The sequence below is a fragment of the Carcharodon carcharias genome, chromosome 22 (assembly GCF_017639515.1).
Source record: "Carcharodon carcharias isolate sCarCar2 chromosome 22, sCarCar2.pri, whole genome shotgun sequence".
Classification (NCBI taxonomy): Eukaryota; Metazoa; Chordata; class Chondrichthyes; order Lamniformes; family Lamnidae; genus Carcharodon; species Carcharodon carcharias.
The window spans coordinates 46,081,972-46,102,472 of record NC_054488.1 but is presented as its reverse complement, the minus strand read 5'-3'; the positions used below and the strand labels follow the sequence as shown (position 1 = coordinate 46,102,472).

Here is a 20,501-nt window from a genome sequence, read left to right as displayed (position 1 = left end):
TCACAGTCTGCCTAACTCTATAAAAGTTCCAGTGCACACTCCCAGCTCCCATGCTAACAACCTACCCAAAATGGCATTCAGGCACCAGAAGTGTGCACATTGCGGCCTTTGTTTTTATACACATTTTTACCTGTGACACAAAAAATTACTGTGACATTTGAGTTGAGAAGTAATTAATTCACTGGGAAGAAACAGGCTTATTACGTTACTGACTATCTCTCTAATACTCTTATTTCTTGTAGCTGATTCTCCCATCTACTCCATGTAGTATTCACGGCATCCCTCTTCTCCTTAGGTTTCCTTCAGAAATGTTTCTGTTCTTTCTCACACCATAACTAAGAAAATGTTACAGGACACTACTGAGTTTTAACAATGACTGAGTCACTCAAATTCGTTTTTTATTATACAGTATTCAAAGATTTTCAGTGATATTTTGAAGATCATATACCATGAATCTGTCACTTTAAAATTCTAACCTTTGTTTTGGAGTGAGTGAAAAAGCAAAATTCTACTTTTATTGCAAGCTACAGGTCTAGAATTTTTTTTGGTGAGGGAAGCACATTCCACAAATCCATCCATTTTCCATGGAAATCACAAATCAATAGCCTTGACGCGAATTCTCTTATCTCTCCCCTCCCTAGCATTAGGAAATTGCATTAGTAACCATAGCAATAGTAATGAAAATAATCCTTTGAGTGTTAAAATGCTCCAGGCACCCACAGATGGAAAAATAGCTTGCAGTGTTTACTCAGTAAAACATTTTAAAAAGTTGGATAAAAATAATTATCTTTCCTGTAGTCCAACTCCTCTCCCTTCTCTATGCATCATCTCTCCACTTGTTATCTTATGCATCTATCCATTTTGTCCATCCATGCTTTTTTTATTTCTCTCAAATTTTCTTTGCTCCTTCCTTGAAGGCATTCCCTCGTTGCTGGGATTTGATTTCAAGGGCAACAGTCATCTGACAGTTTTGTGCCCAGACCTAATCCTCTTCTCAGCTCATCCACAAATGGACATTTCCACGATGGGTGAATAGCAATCAGGAAAAGCAATCCATGCCAATTGGCCCTTCTTTAACCTATGGGTGCAACTGCCAACTGTAGCACCCCTATCCCTGTTCTGTATGAAAACTCCCCACTTGGCACAGACTAGGGATCAATACTGGGACCTTTCTGTCTGTATGGCTCAGAGATGGAGACTCTTCCAAGTATATTCACAAACACTGAGGTGAGTTTACATCAGTTTTCCAAGAGCTATTAAAACATTCTACTTTAATAGCAGGTGGAATTTGGGAGAAAAGTACCAATAGGCAAATGCTGTAGGCACACAGGTGCCAAAATCAATATGCTGGTGCCTGTGGCAAAGAGATGCCTCCTGATGCCAATTCTGTACGTACATTCCAACTGAACGAACTGACTGTCACTGCACAGAATAAATGTAGATTTAGCACTGGAAACAGAAATGCACAGATCTCTGTTCCAGTAGAGAATAGAGAGCTATAAGCTTTATGTGCATGCAGGAGGATAATGAACTGGTCTGAAACTAGACCTACTTAAAACAATAGCTTGTAAAAGTCATGCTGAAAGTCTCTTCTTGTTCCTACTTCCTTACATTAGTAGCTGTGGAAAAAGCTACAGCCTAGGCTCCCACATGCTGCCAATTACAAAGCACACCCCTTAAGGGAATAAAAGCTAGGGTGAAAATAGTAGCACAAGAATCCCTTGTGGTAGGTAGTGCCATATTTGCACAAATTAATTTGGACCTACCAGAATTTGTGGGATCAAATGATTTATACATCCACTGAAGCAGTCATCATTGGTATAATACAGGATAATGTGCTGTGGTGTTTGGAAATTAGTGCACAACTTTTAAAAGGTCAATTCCGGCTGAGGGTTGTAGCAGCAGTTAAATGGCAGAGCACTTGGCTTGTTCAGTTCACTGTTGAGTACCTTGGCTGAATGTCCCATGTGTTTTTGTGTCACTTGTCAAGAAAAAACAAGGTTGTGAACAGTCTGGTTCAGCATCACTTGGTTGCCAGGTAGAGGGATGGAGCTGGTAGTTAGGGAGTGAAATTTATGGCAGTGACCGAAGACAATGGTTTCAGTCTTTGCAACATTTAATTAGATGAAATTTCTGCTCATCCAGCAAGCGGTAGAGACAGTACAATTTAGAGGCAGTGGAGGGATCGAGAGAGGTAGTGGTGAAGTAGAGCTGAGTGTCATCAGCATACATGTGGAAACTGACATCATGTTTTCAGATGATATCACTGAGGGGCAGCATGTAGATGAGAAACAGGAGGGGCCAATGGTAGGTCCTTGGGGGCCACCAGAGGTACCTCTATGGAAACTGGAAGAGAAGCCATTGCAGGTGATTCTTCGGCTACGATTAGATAGATAAGAATGGAACCAGACAAGTAGTCCTGATAGAGGGGCACTGCAGAAGTATGGTGTAATCAACCATCAATGGTTGCAGACAGGATGGGAAGGGCAGGAGGGATAGCTTACCTTTGTCACAGTCAAGTAGGATGTCATTTGTGACTTTGATAAGAGCCATTTCATAATGTGGCAGGGCATAAACCTGATTGGAGAGTTTCAGGAAAGATAGAAACAGATTTCAATGGCCAACAACACACTCAAGGATTTTGAAGAGGAAAGGAAGGTTGGAGATAGGTCTGTATTTTGCAAGAAGAGTTCAAGGGGTTTTTGAAGAGAGGAGCAATGACAGCAGATTTGAAGGAGAAGGGACAGTACCTGAAGAAAAAGAACCGTTAACAATATTAATTAACATGGGAGCCAGGAAGGGATGATGGGTGGTAGGAACTTCAATGGGAATAGGTTTGAGAAAGCAGGAATTGGGTCTCATGCACAAGGTGAGCTCAGTGAGGACACGAGAGGAGATGGGAGAGTAACTACAGGAAGAAACAAGTTTAGGGCTAAGGCGAGAAGTATTTTAGAGGAAATCTGACCCAATGTGGGGAAAGGAGGGAAATGGCAGAGGCAGCTGATCAGAGGTTAGATCTTAGTAACAAAATAGTCTTTGAACTCCTCACAGTTGCTTTGGAGGTGAGGGTAGGGTGGGGGCATTTAAGAAGAAGGTCTGCAGTATAGAGAAGGATGATCCTGGAGTATTGAGCAGTTTTCACAGATGAGAACAGGACCCGATAATGCTCTATGTCATTCAGCCAGATCTGATGGTGAAGACTAAACCACTTGCTTGCCATACCACTTCAAGTATGTGAACCTTATACTTAATAGAGCAGAAATGAAGGCCTTACCTGGAGGAACGGCCAGGATGCGAGAGAGCAATGGTTTCAATGGGTAACAGGGCATCAAAGGTGGAAGTGAGGGAGTGGTTGAGCAGATTGAAAGCTGCAGAAATGTTGTGGTGAAAGTTGGGGGGAGGGGGGTGGGTGGGGGTGGCAAAGGCTAGACAATTGGAAGTTTTTTAAAAATGGCTTTGAGTATGGGTTGGGGCGTTTACATAGTTTGAGAGACAAGGGAGAATAAGAAAACAGTGAACCCAGAGAATACAGGACATGGTGAACTGAGATGGAGGTTGAAATTATCTAGGGTGGGAAGTCATTTGGTGCAGAAGCTGAAGGGGGAAAGGAATGAAGATAATTCAGTATGAAAATTGGCATGGTACTTCAGATCACTTCCTTGTATCACTCTTTACTTACATTCCCCTGTCCCCTCCCAACCCTTCTTTCTGCATCTGCCTCTGGAAAAGCCTCTCCCTCGTCATTTACCATTGCACTTTCAAAATCCCACCTAGCCTTTGGCCTACAATTCATCATCACATTTCTGCAGTTACCGATTTACTAAATTACATCCGCTCCCCATTTAATATATTTTTCCCATTCGAACTATTATTCTCTCATCCTAATCATTTTCCCTTGTATACCCTTCATCTCTGCTGCCTGAAGTCCAAAGAATGCAGATTTGAACATATTTGGCAAATAAATGGTTTAGCCATCAATCGCCAGATCTAGCTGGACCACGTAAAGCGTTATCGGATGGTGTTGCCCATTGCCAAAACTGCTCACTATTCAAAGGACATCCAGGAATGCAAGATAATTCGTGGCTTCTCTTCAACACAAACATTCTTCTTTTCACAGCTTATGGGTTTTTTGTCACAAAGATCAAGACCACTGTTCAACTGCTTCTCGCTTTTCCCCTAGCCCGTTGGGACAAATTTCCCCAAATGTTCCCTTTTGCCCTTGCCCTGAACTCGTGCCTTTCTCCTGATTGTATCCTTTCTACTGCTCTCTCTGACCTCATCCTGTCTACGAGATTCACCACCTGCTCCCTTGATCTTATTCCAATCAAATGTATGACCACTCAACTTGTGTCCCTGAGCCCCATGTCAGCTGACATTGTAAAAATTCCCTCTCCTTGGTACTGTTCCCCACCCCCTTTAAATTTGCTGTCAACAGCCCTTGCTTCAAAAAACCTATCCCGACCCCTCTGGCCTTGCAAACTATCACTCCATCTCAAACCTCTGTTTTCTCCCCAAAGTCCTTGAACACATTGTCACTTTCCAAATTGGTGCCCAGCTTTTCCTTTTCTCACAATTTCATGTTTAAATCCTTCTAATCAGGTTTCTAGCCCAGCGGCTCTTACTAAAGTCATAAATGACATTCCTGTGACTATGACTGTGATAAACTCTCCCTCCTTATCCTTCTCCACCAAATCTGCAACCTTCGACCCAGTTGACCACATCATCCTCTTCCAACGCTTCTCCTCCATCATGGGGGTGGAACTGTCCTGGCTTGGTTCCATTTTTATCTTTCAAATCATAGACAATGAATTATCTGCCATGGCTGCCCCTCTCTCCTTAACTATTTCCCCTGGTGTCTCCCAAGGATCTGACCTTGGACCCCCTTTTGCTTCTCATCAATGTACTACCCCTCAGCAATATCAGCTGAAAACAGGTTCCCCATGTATGCCGATGGCACTCAGCTCTATCTCATTCCTATCTCATAGCCCCCTCCACCATCTCTGACTTATACCACTGCTCGTCTAACACCCAATATTGGATTAGCAGAACCTTCTTCCAAGTATTGGGAATTGAAGTCATTATCATTGGTCCGCACCACAAACTTTGTTTCCTGATTACCCTTTACATTCCTGGCAACTGTCTTAAGCAAAGCAAGGCCATTTGCAACCTTGGTCTTGTGTTTGATCCCAAATAAGTTTCCAACCACAAATTCACATAATCAAAACTCCCTGTCTCTACCTCCATAACTTAACTAAACTTTGACCCTGCCTCAGTTTATCTGCTGCTGAAACACTTACACATGCCTTTATTACCTCTCGACTTGACCATTCCAGTGCTCCCTTGGTGGCCTTCCATTTTCCACCCTACATAAACTTTTGCTCAATGAAAACATGATGGCCATATCTTGTTGCATCTATCACGACTACGCTTGCTGACCTCCTGGTCCAACAATGCCTCAATTTTTAAATTCTCATCCTTGTTTACAAATCCCTCCATAGCCTTGCCCCTTCCCATCATTGTAGACTCCTGCAGGTCTACAAGCCTTTAAGATCTTTATGTTCTTCCAAATCTGGCCTCCTGCACATCCTCGATTTTAGTTCCTCCACCAAAGACAGCAGCACTTTCAACTTCCTTGGCCCTAACCTCTGAAATTCCCTCCCAAAGCCTCTCTGGAATTGCCTGTCCAAGTCTCTGTACCTCTTTTTTAAGATCTCCTTAAAACCTATCTCTTTGATCAAGTTTCTCATTATCCGTCTTGAAATCTCCTTCCGAGGCTTGGTGATATTTTTCTTATTAAATGTGCCATATAAATGTAAATTGTTGTAGAAATATATAGTCAAGATAGTTAAATATAAGCCAAAGAATGGTACTGTCAAACTATACAGTGCTTTAGTCAGACCACACCATGAATACAGCATACATACATATAGTTCTGGTCACCAAGATTCAAGGGAGTTCAAACACTTGGAGGCAGTGTGGAGCAGAGCCACAAAACCAATTATTAATGTTAGAGCATTGAGTTACAGGGAAACTTGAATGAAATTCAGGCTTATCAGCCTAGAAAGGGAGCCTCTGAGGAACATTGAGAGGTATACAAAGTAGCCAAAAATTCTATGCCCAGTCTAGCCATTGAATTCACCCCTCTCCCTGGCAGCTGTCTGAGGCTGAACCAGACTGCTTGAGTGGTGTCTCATTTAGCCCTTAAAAGAACCTCCTCAACCACATACCAGCAACTTCACTAAGTCTGTCTAAATTTCTAATTCTGCAACATTACTGACTTTGCTTCTATCTCAGCTCATAAGCTGCTGAAACCCTCATCTATGCCTTCATTACTTCTACACTTGACTTTTCCAATGCATTATCACCAAACACCCACATTCTACCTTCCGTAAACCTGAGGCCATCCAAAGCTTATGCCAAGTTCTGTTCACCCATCAATCCTGTGCTCACTGATCTACATTGGCTTCCGATTGAGCAACGCCTCAATTTTAAAATCCTCATTCTCGCTTTCAATGCTCTCTATGGCCTCGCCTCTCCCTATCTCTGACATCTCTCTGGTCACACAACCTTCTGAGATTTCTGCATTCCTCGAATTCCAGCCTCTTGTGCATCCTGATTTTAATTGTCCCAACACTGGCAATCCTGTCTTCAGTTGCCTGGATTTAAGCTCTGGAATTTTTTCCCGAAGTCTCTACACCTCTCTGTCCTCCTTAAAACCCACTTCTTTGTTCAAGATTTTGATAATTTGTCCTAATATCTTATGTGGCTCAGTGTCAATGTTTGTTTGAAGTTGGCTGTGAAGTTGGGACATTTTACTATATTAAAGGTGCTATATAAACACTGTCTCCGTCTCCGACTTACCCAACGTTGATTTCAACTGAAGTTCCATCCCTCATGTTAGAAACCTCCCGGGATTACAGATATCTCCGGGACATACAACGCTCCTCGGACTGCTGTTCTTGTCGCATTCTGAGATCCACACTCAGTGCCATGCACCGCCATATGAACACACTCAACCTCTCCCTCCAGCAGCACCGCCGCACGCTTTTTCAAAGCTGCATGTGCCCCCAGTTTCATTTGATTCTTCGTCTCATCCGACGCCTCAACAAGAAACTTTGTCTCTTTCTTTCAGATGCAAAGGAACGCAAGCTCCAACAACTCATCGACACCAACACCCATCCAGGACCCTCCACCCCTGACTGTCCCTCTGTCCCCATCCCGTCTTCCAATCCTAGCCCTGGCCGTGTATTTACCATACCCCCTGACCTTCTCCTCTCCGATGCTGAACGTTTAGTGCTCAGCAAAGGACTTAGTTTCATACCCTTATGCCCTCATCTCAATGAATTTTGAGCTCAGCACGATGCTGAACTCTTCTTCCGCCGCCTTCATCTCCGTGCTCACTTCTTTGGGCAGGAGTCCTCTCCCCATTCAACGGATCCTTTTACCCACCTCCAATATTCTCCCTCCACCTGGACCCCTCCCTCTGGATTCTTACCTTCTCTTGATCTTTTCATCCCTCTACACCTCCATCCCCCAGCAGGATGGCCTGATGGCTCTCTGCTTCTTCCTCGAACAGAGGCCCAAACAATCCCCATCCACCACTACTCTCCTCCGTATGGCTGAACTTGTTCTTGCACTGAACAATTTCTCCTTAAACTCCTCTCACTTCCTCCAAATAAAAAGTGTGGCTATAGGTACCCGCATGGGCCCCAGCTATGCCTGTCTTTTTACGGGGTATGTGGAACATTCCTTGTTCCAGTCCTTCTCCGGCCCCCTCCCACAACTCTTTGTCTGGTACATCGATGATTACTTCGGTGCTGCTTCATGCTCTTGTCTGGACCTGGAAAAATTTATTAATTTTGCTTCCAATTTCCACCCTTCCATCATTCTCACATGGTCCATCTCTGTCACTTCCCTTCCTTGACCTCTCTGGCTCAATTTATGGTGATAGACTGTCCACCAATATCCATTACAAGCCGACCGACTCCCACAGCTACCTCGACTATAGCTCCTCACACCCCGCTTCCTGTAAGGACTCCATCCCATTCTCTCAGTTCCTTCACCTCCGTCGCATCTGTTCTGATGATGCCACTTTCAAAAACAATTACTCTTGTCATGTCCTCCTTCTTCCTTAACTGAGGTTTTCCACCCACGGTGGTTGACAAGGCCATCAACCGTGTCCGGCCCATCTCCTGCGCATCTGCCCTCACACCTTCTTCTCCCTCCCAGAAATATAAGGTCCCCCTTGTCCTCACTTATCACCCCACCAGCCTCCACATTCAAAGGATCATCCTCCACCATTCCCGCCAACTCCAGCATGATGCCACCACCAAACACATCTTCCCTTCACCCCCCCCGGCGGCATTCCGCAGGGATTGTTCCCTCCGGGACACCCTGGTCCACTCCTCCATTACCCCCTACACCTCAACCCCCTCCCACACCACCTTCCCATGCAACCGCAGAAGGTGCAACACCTGCCCCTTTACTTCACTTCTCCTCACCATCCAAGGGCCCAAACACTCCTTTCCAGTGAAGCAGCATTTCACTTGTACTTCCCTCAATTTAGTCTACTGCATTCGTTGCTCCCAATGCGGTTTCCTCTACGTTGTCGAGACCAAACGCAGACTGGGTGACCGCTTTGCAGAACACCTTCGGTCTGTCCGCAAGCATTACCCAGACCTCCCTGTCATTTGCCATTTCAACACTCCACCCTGCTCTCACGCCCACAAATCTGTCCTTGGCTTGCTGCATTGTTCCAGTGAAGCTCAACGCAAACTGGAAGAACAGCACCTCATCTTCTGACTAGGTACTTTACAGCCTTCCGGACTGAATATTGAGTTCCACAATTTTAGATCATGAACTCTCTCCTCCATCCCCACCCCCTTTCCGATTTTCCCCCTCCTTTTTGTTTTTTCCAATAATTTATATTGATTTTTCTTTTCCCACCTACTTCCATTATTTTTAAGTGTATTTCCATCCATTGTTTTATCTCTACCTTTTAGCCTATTTCGATCCCTTCCCCCCACCCCACCCCCACTAGGGCTAGGAGATAACCAAAAGATGTCACAGACAAAAAAACAAAGAGGTGTTGAAGGTGGTGATATTATCTAAAAGAATGTGCTAATTAAGAGTGAAGAGCAGATTAAGAAGATCTTAATTAGCACATTCTTTTAGATAATATCACCACCTTCAACACCTCTGTTCTTTTGTCTGTGACATCTTTTGGTTATCTCTTCCTATCAATGCTTGCTTGTCCCAACAACCCCCCCTTCTCCCCTCCCCCACCCCCTTAAACCAGCTTATATTTCACCCCTTTCCTATTTTTGCTTAGTTCTGTTGAAGGGTCATGAGGACTCAAAACATCAACTGTGCTCTTCTCCGCCGATGCTGCCAGACCTGCTGAGTTTTTCCAGGTATTTCTGTTTCTGTTTTGGATTTCCAGCATCCGCAGTTTTTTATTTTTATCTTAGGGCTACTTGTACCTTGCTCATCCTGCTTTCTACACTTAATTAGCACATTCCTTTACATTATATCACCACCTTCAACATCTCTTTGTCCTTTTGTGTGTGACATCTTTTGGTTATCCACCTATCACTGGCCCTCTATCCAGCTCTTCTTGTCCCAACACCCCCCCCCCACCCTTAAACCAATTTATATTTCACCTCTCTTCTATTTTTACTTAGTTCTGTTGAAGGGTCATTTGGACTCGAAACGTTAACTGTGTGCCTCTCCGTGGATGCTGCCAGACCTGTCGAGTTTTTCCAGGTATTTTTGTTTTTTTTTGCTATATAAACACACGTTGTTATGAACTGCTGGCTTTCCTAGTTCAACAGTTACCAATGTGAGGAATGTACTCCAACTATCTGAATCCTCAGAGCGCCTGTCAGTGTTTTTCACTTCTATTGATGTTGTGGGAACAGTTGAAATCTCCTTCTAAAAAATCACTAGCATTAAGTTAATTAGTGATCTTAACATTCAAAAAAATGGACTTTATACCCAAGCTTTAGTATTCATTAATCTTGTTCTGGATGAGTTGGAATTGACAGAGCAGCACAAAACATGGATGTATTTAGATCTTTCTACATAATTCACATCCAGCATTGTGGGCATGAGGGCAGCTTTTTAACTTGAACCATACATAGTCTGCATTGGGGTAGCTTCAGTTAAGGTATGAAGTTGAGTTTAAAAAATTGTAAACAAATACCATTGCAGTTTAAAAAATAAAACTACAACCTCTTCTGGAAGGCACTTAGTACATTACGTTTGGAGATGGAGTGAAGGGAAACAGTTTTAAAACTCGAAAAATACTCCTCTTTCTCATTTACCTCTTCAACAACTCTCTCTTAAGGTGGAACCATAAAGCGATCCGGTTTTTCTTCGCTTTTGACTGGAATAAACCTGCTCAACCCGGTGGCGACCGCAGGCTTGCACGTGCACGCGCACTCGCTCCCGACCTGGGGGAGGGTGGGCTTCGGAACACCGTGAAGCGCGCGCGGCCACAATCGTCGCAGGTGGGCGAGAGGAATCGTGGTCAGAGGCGCGCTCCCGCGGGCGAGAGCAGGGGTCCGCCGCCCGCTCCGCCTGCAGCGCGCCGGCCGGGGATGCTGACGCGCGTGCACGCCGTGTGTGCGCAGAGACCGGCTCAAGCCGGTATATAACAGCACGAAGGCGAACAACAAGTAGTCCTGGAGGAAAGGAGAGACGGTCAAAATCTGGAGAGACAAAGTAGCACCGCAGGGTTACAACCAGCGAGTGTGCGAGAGAGAGAGATCCAGGCGAGAACGGGACCGACCTTGGGACATCGCTGCATCATCAGCCCTTAAACATTCAGCTCAGAGGAGCAACATTGAAGTAGTTAGGGTTATAACCAATGTATCCAACCAAACACCAACAGACTCAGTACGTTTTACCTGGCTGGGGGATTATTAAAGGTGAGTCTTTGCCCTTAGAGTACATCTGGAGCTGGACTTTGGTTCATTTTTGCAGATTTAATTGGTTTATGTTAAGCCTTCAGGAAAAGCGTCGTGCGTCCCCATCGATCGTTATATATTACATTGTATCCAGGGATTGACGTACATTTCCAATTTTTTTCCTAATTTTTTAAGCACGAGAAACTATACTGATCAATTAGACTTTTTGAATGTATATGTTTTGCTACCTCAGGGATCCTACGGGGCTGTCGTGCAAGGGTCAGCTGATGTAATCTCCCAGAGTTTATAGTTCCTTCATTTTTTTTCATTAAAACTAAACTGTTTACATTTTGTGAATAATGTAGCTCATGGCTTGTTGGATGCTTGATTTTTTTGTTATTGTTTTTGTTCTTCAGACCCAAAAATCAGGACAACAACTTGAAGTTAATTTGCGTGGCACTACTGGGATCTCGAGCAAATTTAAAGAACTGCGGCACTCAGCTGGTGAGTCCAGTAGCAATCTTAATAGATTATGTGATGCAAATATACGTCGAGGTTCAAGATACAAAACAAATAATGTAACCTAAGAAATCCGCCTGAGACAATGTATTTGGATCTCACTGAAATTCCAACATTTATTTTGCATGTTTAAAGAACTTCGAACAATTTACAGAAAGCAAAAAAAAAAAACCTTTGGTTGCAGTATTTTGGGGCACTTAAATAAATAATTTGGATTCAGTTCGTTAAATTGCAAGGTGCTGGTGTACAGTTGGATTTCCAGTAGAGGAAGTGCCTGAGTGGCTTATCACATTTCTATGAGGCAATCTAAATGAGGCGCTCTCCTTGGCGCCGACTCCGGTTGAAATATATTTAACGAGCGCAAAAGTTACAATTCTACTGTTTAAAATTACAATCATATTAAAACTTTTCCGGTCTACTCAACGTTTTTTCATTGTGAATATCTCGCTGAAGAGAAGTGAATAATGTGCTGACTGCCATTACGAAACGTAAAACTAAGTAAACCACATCTTTAAAAACGGATTTAGTTGGTGCAATGTAGCCTGTGTGCGGGATTATAGCGCTATGCCACTAAGGTGCTCAGTGCTCCTCCAGCTGTTGAGTCGCACTGCGTGCAATCGCTTTGACATGCAGACTGGCCGGCAGATGGTGCAAAAGACGAATTTGCCTTGTCCCCAAACTGTTCTACTTGGTTGCTTGAATGAAGCACACGCTGCCAGTTTGGGATTTTGAGCCTTGATGCCGGAAATGACGAGAGTTTAAAAATAGCGGCATTTTGTAGATTGCCTTTGCCCGACATATATAATTATTTAAGTTACCTATCTAATGATTTTTGTTCATTTTGGATTTGTATACAATCTGCCAGCGAGCTATGCAGACTTTTTATCCTCTAGATCACCGAGACTTTCGCCATTCAGCCCCTCGAGCATGCTTTGCTGTTTAGTAAGATCATGGCTGACATGTGATCTTAACTTACTTTCCTGCCAGCCCCGCATAATCCTTGACTCCCTTGCGGATCAAAAATCTGCCTAATTCCACCTTGAATATATTCAACAACCCAGCCTTCACTGTTCCACTCTCTGAGGTACAGAATTCCAAAGATTAATGGCACAGAGAAGAAATTCCTCCCAATCTCCATCTTAAATACGAGACTCCCTATTTTTAAACTGTGCTCCCTAGTTCTAGAGTCCCTCACAAGATGAAACCTCCTCTCAGCATCTACTTTGTCAAGCCCCTCAAAATCCTTATATATTTTAATAAGGTCTCATTCTTATAAACTTCAATGACAATAGTCCCAATCTGCTCAACCTTCCCTCATAAGACAACGGACCAAAACTGTACACCGGTTTCACCAATGCCTTGTATAGACAATTGTAGCAAGACTTCCCTACTTTTATACTCCACCCCTTGCAATAAAGGCCTGCATTTGCCTTCCTAAGTTTTTGCTGTACCTGCATGCTAACTTGTTTTGATTTATGATTCATCCCCGTCAAATTGAATTAGCTAAGGCACTGTAGCAAATGAGATGCAAAGTATTTGCAGAGATTTTCCTTGAGTTACTTCTTAATTTCAGTGGGTGGGGATGGAAATTGGGCGAGGACTAATCCTGTTAGCTCTTCATCTATTTCTGTCCATGTGGTAATTTTTTGGTGTTTCCAAATATGGTGACAAAGATGGAGTAATATGGTGCACCACATTTTCTGCCATGACAGCATCACTGACATGGGGAACATTTTGCGTAAAACAGGTTTCCTTGGTAAATTTGACATTGCTAAGTTGGCAGGGTTAAAGAAGGAAAATGTACCCAATGAAGTCCAAACAGTTACGGGTCCGTCGTAGTACTTGTACAATTTTGCAGAGGTCAGCTGCTTCATCCAAGTCTGAAGGAAGCCAACCCCTTTAAGATGCTGCAGCTGTCAGGTTGAATTTTCTACTTTTGTGCTGCACAGGTGGAAATTCTGCTCTGAACTGTGAAAATTTCTTAAATTAGCTGCCCTGAGGAAATTCTCCATTGTGAGCAATACCACTATCAAACGTCTGAAGCTCCTACCCAACCAACCATGCACTCTGTCAGCTTGTGTTTTTAAAGATTTTTTTTTGGAAAAATATACTTTATTCATAAAATATCTGAAAGAACATTACAAAACATTTCTAAATGGCCATCACAAAAAGTGCTATCTGCTCGTCTTTTTTTATTAATTCATGGTGTGTTTAGCGGCTAAGGCCAGCATTTATTATCCATGCCTTAAGGTGTTGGTGACCACCGCTTTAAAGGGCTGCACTTTTTGTGGTAAGATAGAAAGTTCCAGGATTTTCACCCAATGATGATGAAGGAATGGCGATTTATTCCCAAGTCAGAATGGTGTGTACTTATGTGGATCTTTGTGATTTGAAGAGCCTGCCGCTCTTGTTCTTCTAAATGGTAGAGGTCGCAGGTTTTGGTGGTGCTGCCAAAGGAACTTTAGAGTTGTTGCAGTGCATCTTGAAGATAGTACACACTCCTGCCATTTTGCGGTGGTGAAGGAAGTGGAGGCTTAAGGTGCTGATAAAGCGAGTTATGCATTGTGTCAAACTTCTTAGAGTTGTTGTGTCTGCACTCATCAGTAAGTGGAAAGTATTCTATCACACTCCTCACTTCTACACTGTAGATAATGAAAAGGCTTTGCGGGGTCAGAAGGTGAGTTACTCGTCACAGAATACCCAGCCTCTTACCTGCTCTTTGCAGCCATTTGTGTAGCTGGTCCAGTGAAGTTTCTGGTCATTTGTAACCTCCAGGATGTTGATGGTGGGCTCATCGACGATGACAGTGTTGTTGAATGTCAAGGGGAGGTGGTCATTGCCTGGCAATTGTAGGGCTTGAATGCTACTTGCCACTTACCAACCCAAGCTTGACTGTTGTCCAGGTCCTACTGCATGCAGGCACAGACTTTCATTACCTGAAGAGTTGAGAATAAATTGAATACTGCAGTTGTCAGCAAACATCTCCCCTTCTGACCTTACAATGGAAGGAAGATTATTGGTGAAGCAGCTGAAGATAATTGGACCTAGAACACTGCTTTGTGGGACTCCTGGCACTGAGATGATTGGCCTCTAACAACCACAAATATCTTTCTTTATGCTCATAAGAATGAATCCACCCAATGCAGAGTTTTCCCCAAATTCCCATTGACTACAGTTTTACTAGAATGTCTTGATGTCAAAGGCAATCACTTTCTTCTCACCTGCTAGAATTCAGTTCTTTTTGTCTATGTTTGGACCAAGGCTGTAATAAAGTCTGGAGCTGACTGGGTTCTGCCAGGACCAAACTGAGCATTGGTGATCAGGATATTGATAACTAAGCTCCACTTGATATAACAGTCAACAACACATTCCATTACTTTGTTGATGATTGAGTGTAGACTGATGGGGTAATAATTGACTGGTTAGGATTTGTCCTACCTGGGCAATTTTCCACAGGTAGGTGTCAGCGTTGTAACGAACAAGGAGCAGGAGTAGGCCATTTAGCCACTCGAGCCTGCTCCACCATTTAGTAAGATCATGGCTGATCCGATTGTAACCTGAAATCAGCATCCTACCTACTGCTGATAACCCATCACCCCCTTGCTTACCAAGAATCTATTCATCTCTGCCTTAAAAATATTCAAAGACTGTGCTTCAAACACTTTTTCAGGAAGAGAGTTCCAAAGACTCATGACCCTCAATGAAAAAATTTCACCCCATCTCTGTTTTAAATGGGTGTCCCCTTATTTTTAAACAGTGACCCCTAGTTCTAGATTCTTCCACAAGAGGAAACATCCACCCTGTGCAGACCCCTCAGGATCTTATAAGTTTCATCAAGTCGCCTCTTAGTGTTCAGAACTCCAGCAGATACAAACCTAGTCTGTCCAACCTTACCTCATAAGACAACCTGCCCATTCCAGGTATTAGGCTAGTAAACCTTCTCTGAACTGCTTCCAATGCATTTACATCCTTCCTTAAATAGTGTGACCAATACTGTACACAGTACTCCAAATCTGTTCACACTAGTGCACTGTACAACTGAAGCATAACCTCCCTGTTTTTGTATTCAATTCCTCTTGCAATAAACAATAACATTCTATTAACTTTCCTAATTACTTGCGTAATAGCCTTTTGTGATTTGTGCACTAGGACACATAGATCCCTCTGCACCTCAGAGCTCTGCAATCTCTCACCATTTAGATAATATGCTTCTCTTTTCTTCTTCCTGCCAAAATGGACAATTTCACATTTTCCGACATTATACTCCATTTGCCAGATCTTTGCCCACTCACTTAACCTATCTATGTCTGTTTGTAGCCTCCTTATGTCCTGTTCACAACTTACTTTCCTATCTTTTGTGTTATCAGCAAATTTGGCAACCATCCCTTCAATTCCCTTCATCCAAATCATTTATATAAATTGTAAACAATTGAGGCCCAGCACTGATCCCTGTGGCACGCCACTCTTTACATCTTGCCAATCTGAAAAAGACTCATTTATGCTTACTCTCTGCTTCCTGCTAGCCAGCCAATTTTCTATCCATGTCAATATGTTACCCCCTATATCATGAGCTTGGTTAGAGGCACAGGTAGTTCTGGAGTACAGGTCTTCAGCATTGTTGCAGGATATTTTCAGGGCTCACTGTCTTTGCTGTATCCAGCAGGCTCAGCTATTTCTTGATCATGTAAAATAAATCCACATTGGCTGAAGACTGGCATCTATGACGCTGGGGACCTCTGGAGGTGAAGATGGATCATCCACTCAGCACTCCTACCTAAAGATGGTTGCAAATGCTTCAACCTTGACTTTTGTTTATGTGTTGGGCTCCACAATCTTCGAGGATGGGGAATGTTACAGACAGGGGAGAGATATGCGATTATTTCCCCTTTTTCCCCCATTTCTCAACTAACCCCAAGAAGATGTATTTAGAGCAGAAGTGTTTTAACCCTTGAGTGCTGTGACTTTCAAGAACAGACACAAGACAGGCTTTCTCGTCAGTTTAAGTTAAAAGAATAAATGTTTATTTTCTTAACATCCAAAAATGTATTCGCAGCGAAACCCACCAACTCATTCATGCAAGACATGCACAAAAGAAAAATATATTTCAAAAGAAAGAGGTAGTATGCACTGATATCTTTAGAAAGATCTGAGAAATCACCATTACTCTAGTTCTTCAAGATTGTAGCTGCAAGCTTTACAGACCTGTGAATTCTCTTTTGGCTCACTGAAGAACAAATGGAGGTTGAAGTTTTCAGATGACAAACTCATAAAGGTATACTCCATACAATTGCAGATTTACAGCTTTTCCAGTAAAAGTTGTGGCTGAACTTTAGTAGTGAAGATATAATTCTGCAGGTGAAATGAACTAGCTCCACTTCTCTGTCAGCAGATGAATTTCTAGGCAGGGTTCTTCCTTTTGCTGTGGTCTGTTACGGACAGGAGGGGGGTTAATTTAAACAGCACTAATTTCTCCTCTCACCATCCATCTGTAAGATGTTGTGATTTGCCTCCTCCTTTTATAAGTGGTGGTGTATTTCCCAACCCCTTGGTTTTGGTGTGATCCAATTTTCTATTAATAACCCCACAGCAAACTCAAGATAGGATGAACTCAAAAGGGTTAGTTTATTTATACAGACACAAAATGCAGAAGGAGGGTGGCAACGTTGCCTTCTTTGCATTTGTACAGTAAAAGATGGATAGAGAAAAGAAAGATTTACAGTGCAGAGACCTCAGAGCAAAGAAATATTGTTTCACGTGGGTTCTGGAGTCTAGAAACAAAGTCCAATGAGATATTCTTGTATGGAGGTCAGGGATCTGAAAACTGATGCTGGATAATTCACTTTTCCAGAGTGTTAACTTCACATGATGGGATGGATACGCAGAGAGGAATCAGTCTTGTAGGTGATGGTACCAAATTTCCAGTAGAAGCAGTGTGGATGGGGCCGGGTGTCCCACCTGGGCCAGAGCTCCTGGTCTGTGAGGCTGTTAGATGTTAAAAAAGCAGACTGAGACTTTGCAAGGCAATATTATTGGTTCTGCAAGCCAGATGCCCACGTCACATGACTCCCACCTCTCCACACTGTCTTTGACAAAGGACATGTATCTCTCGTCTAGGTCCCTGAGATTGTTAAATGTCTTAACCATTAAGAATTGAAAGGAAGGTTGCAGGCCCTTTTGTCCTAGCACAATGTTCAGTACCATTCCTCAGGTACTGAAGCAGTCCATGTCCAAATGCAGCCAAGACCTGGACGATATCCAGCCTTGGGCTGACAAGTGGCAAGTAACATTCATGCCACACAAGTGCTAGGTAATGACCATCTCCAACAAGAGAGAATCTAACCATCGCCCCTTGACATTCAATGGCATTACCATCGCTGAATTCCCCATTATCAACATCCTCTCCTCTTGCTAGTTGTTTAATTGTCCATCACCATGCCATAGTGAGCTCTGGTCTGATCCCTTGGATATGGGATTATTTAGCTCTATCTACAACAGAGCTGCTTCCACTATTTAGCATGCCTCTAGTTCTGTGTTGTAGCTTCACCAATTGACACCTCATTTTTAGGTATACCTGGTGTTGCCCCTGGCAGGCTCTTCTACACTGTTCCTTGAACCAGCATTGGTCCTGTGGCTTTATGATAAAGCAGAGTGAGGGATATACCAGAGCATGAATTTTCAGATTGTGGTAGAATACAATTTAGCTGCTACTAATTGCCCACGCATCCCATTCATACCCAGTTTTGAGCTGCTAGATCTGTTCAGAATCTAACCCATTTAGTACGGTTATGGTCCGTGCAACATGGAGGATGTCTACAGTATGAAGATGGGACTTCATCTCCAGAAGGATGATGTGACGTCACTCTGTCCAATACTGTCATGGACAGGTGCATTTGTGACTGTTAGATGGATAAAACCAAGTAGGTTTTTTTCCTTGTTGGTTCTCTCACCACCATGCCAAAGGCCCACTCTGGCACCTATACGCTTCTGGGCTCAGTCAATAGTTGTGCTAGTCTTGGTAATGGACATTGAAAACCCCCACTCACAGTACATTCTATGCCCGTGCTGCCCTCAGTGTTTCTTGCAAGCTGTGTTCAATATGGAGGAGTACGGATTCATCAGCTAAGGGACACAGAGCTGGTAACTGGCAGGAGGTTTCCTTGTCCATTGTTGACCTGATGCCATGAGACTTCACAGGGTCCAGAGTGAAACTATTGAAGATGTCCAGGACCACTCCCTCCTTATTGTATAACACTGAGACAGGACATAACCAGGGATGGTGATAGAGGTCTCTGGAATGTTGATTGTCAGGTCTGAAGTTACATTTAGGCCAGACCAGGCAAAGACAGCAGATTTTCTTCCCTAAGGGGTATTATTGAACCAGATGGTGAGTCTTCATGATGATCTGCTAATTTCATGGTCACCATTACTGATGCTAGCTTTTTATTCCAGATTTATTTAATTAACTGATTTTAAATTCCCCAGTTGCCAGGCTGGAATTTGAACTCTTGTCTCCTGATCAGTGGTTCAAGAATCTGAATTACTAGTAGGTGGGTACAGTGGCATATTATGTTATTGTACCAATAATCCAGAGGCCTGGACTTATTTAGTGGTTTCCAAAACACATACATTTTGTACAGTATTATAAATGCAGAAATAGTTTCAAGTAATAAAGTTTATCATATGATTTGGTTAATTTCACATAAATCTCTGGTGCAGAGATTTCCTGCAGAAAGCCTAAAAATTAGTTTACATGGAAAACTTCATTTAGAAGTGCAAGTACATATTACACAGCTCAAATAAAAACAAGGATTGAAATACAGCAAAAAAAACTAACCATTTACCTGTACTGGTAACAAGCTTGTAAAGGATTATAGTATGCAGATGGCGATGGAATAGTATAGCTATAAACAGTGTGAATGGGGTAAAACCATAATCCTTGGATTGAGACATGAAGAAGGGACAACTGAGGGAATGGTGGGGGGAGGGGTGTGGTAGTAGGAGGTTGAACTCATCTGACTGTAACATGTGTAACTGCTACTGTAACTTCTTATGGTCTGCTGCCACCATATATGTTGGGGGTCTTGATGTAGACCTCATGGGATCTATCTATGCTAAGCAAGACATTAAGACTGACCAGGGTTCTGGTCAAACACAATTACATGAAGTTTATTACCAGCAACAACTATTCACAGTTCTACACAGGCCTTGATCTAGCCTGGGTTCTGACAGTTACATAGGTTGATTACTTGACTATATGTCTGACTCAGGGTATATATAAAGTCTTGTTGATACAGAGACAGTAGTGAACATCTGCAGTAGGGATCACAGCCAATTGTGAACATCTAACATGGAGGCTGTACTTTTTATCCTCCAGCCTTACACACGGTGATGTCATAGTGATGTCACTATGCAGCTTCTTAAACATACATGGCATTGTCTGCATTGTCATGCTAGGAAGTTTTAGGCTTCATTTGATTTGAGAGTTTCATAACACATCTGATCTCCATTTTCAGCAAAGTGCGTTTGCTATTATAAGGTCTGCATGGTCATGTGTATACTTAATGAAGAAAACAATATTAATATTCTGAAGACAATCTAAGCACTTGAGTGTAATTACTAGTTTTAGTGTCTAAAAACTGAAACGGCTCTTTTCTTAAATGCAGCAAACACATCGTGAAAATGACTATGTTCATGGAAAACACAAGAGGATGCACAACGAATGTTTACGCAAAAACTCCAGATGGAGGCTGGGGCTGGATCATAGCCGTTGCATTTTTCTTTGTAGAAGTACTCACCTATGGCATAATTAAGTCATTTGGTGTTTTCTTTTATGACTTAATGACTTATTTCGATGAGTCCAACAGCAGAGTGTCCTGGATAATATCTATCTCTGCGTTTGTAATGATGTTTACAGGTAAGGAAAATTTTCAAAGATTTCAGTTTTTGGTAATGTTCATTTTTCCAATTTTGGATAGAATTTATTAAATGTTACCCTTGATAATTTGCAGTAGCCTGCAGACTTCATTTACAGTACTATTTATACCACTGGATTTTTCACACCCAAGAAAAGTA

At 42.8% G+C, this 20,501-nt stretch overlaps 2 protein-coding genes across 12 annotated transcripts in view; one reads left to right on the top strand and one right to left on the bottom strand.

Annotated features, from left to right (window-relative positions):
- The window catches only part of LOC121293608 (archaemetzincin-2), a 138,957-nt gene that overhangs the window by 13,917 nt on the left and 104,539 nt on the right, over positions 1-20,501 (bottom strand). For 2 of the 3 annotated variants that reach the window (XR_005946570.1, XM_041216710.1), the window contains one exon: positions 16,428-17,411. The exons of the other annotated variant lie outside the window; for it this stretch is intronic. The gene's annotated coding sequence lies outside the window, so the exon portion shown is untranslated. Of the gene's footprint in view, positions 1-16,427; positions 17,412-20,501 lie in introns of those variants that run through there. 3 annotated transcript variants of the gene reach the window in all.
- The window catches only part of LOC121293606 (monocarboxylate transporter 7-like), a 44,118-nt gene continuing 34,202 nt past the window's right edge, over positions 10,586-20,501 (top strand). For 7 of the 9 annotated variants that reach the window (XM_041216707.1, XM_041216703.1, XM_041216705.1 and 4 more), the window contains exon 1: positions 20,204-20,343. Coding sequence is in view for 2 of the 9 variants with exons in the window: in XM_041216702.1 (XP_041072636.1) it covers positions 20,109-20,343 (235 nt within the window). In the remaining 7 variants the exon portion in view is untranslated. Of the gene's footprint in view, positions 10,932-11,326; positions 11,415-20,092; positions 20,344-20,501 lie in introns of those variants that run through there. The other 2 variants (XM_041216702.1, XM_041216698.1) reach the window with 2 other exon arrangements.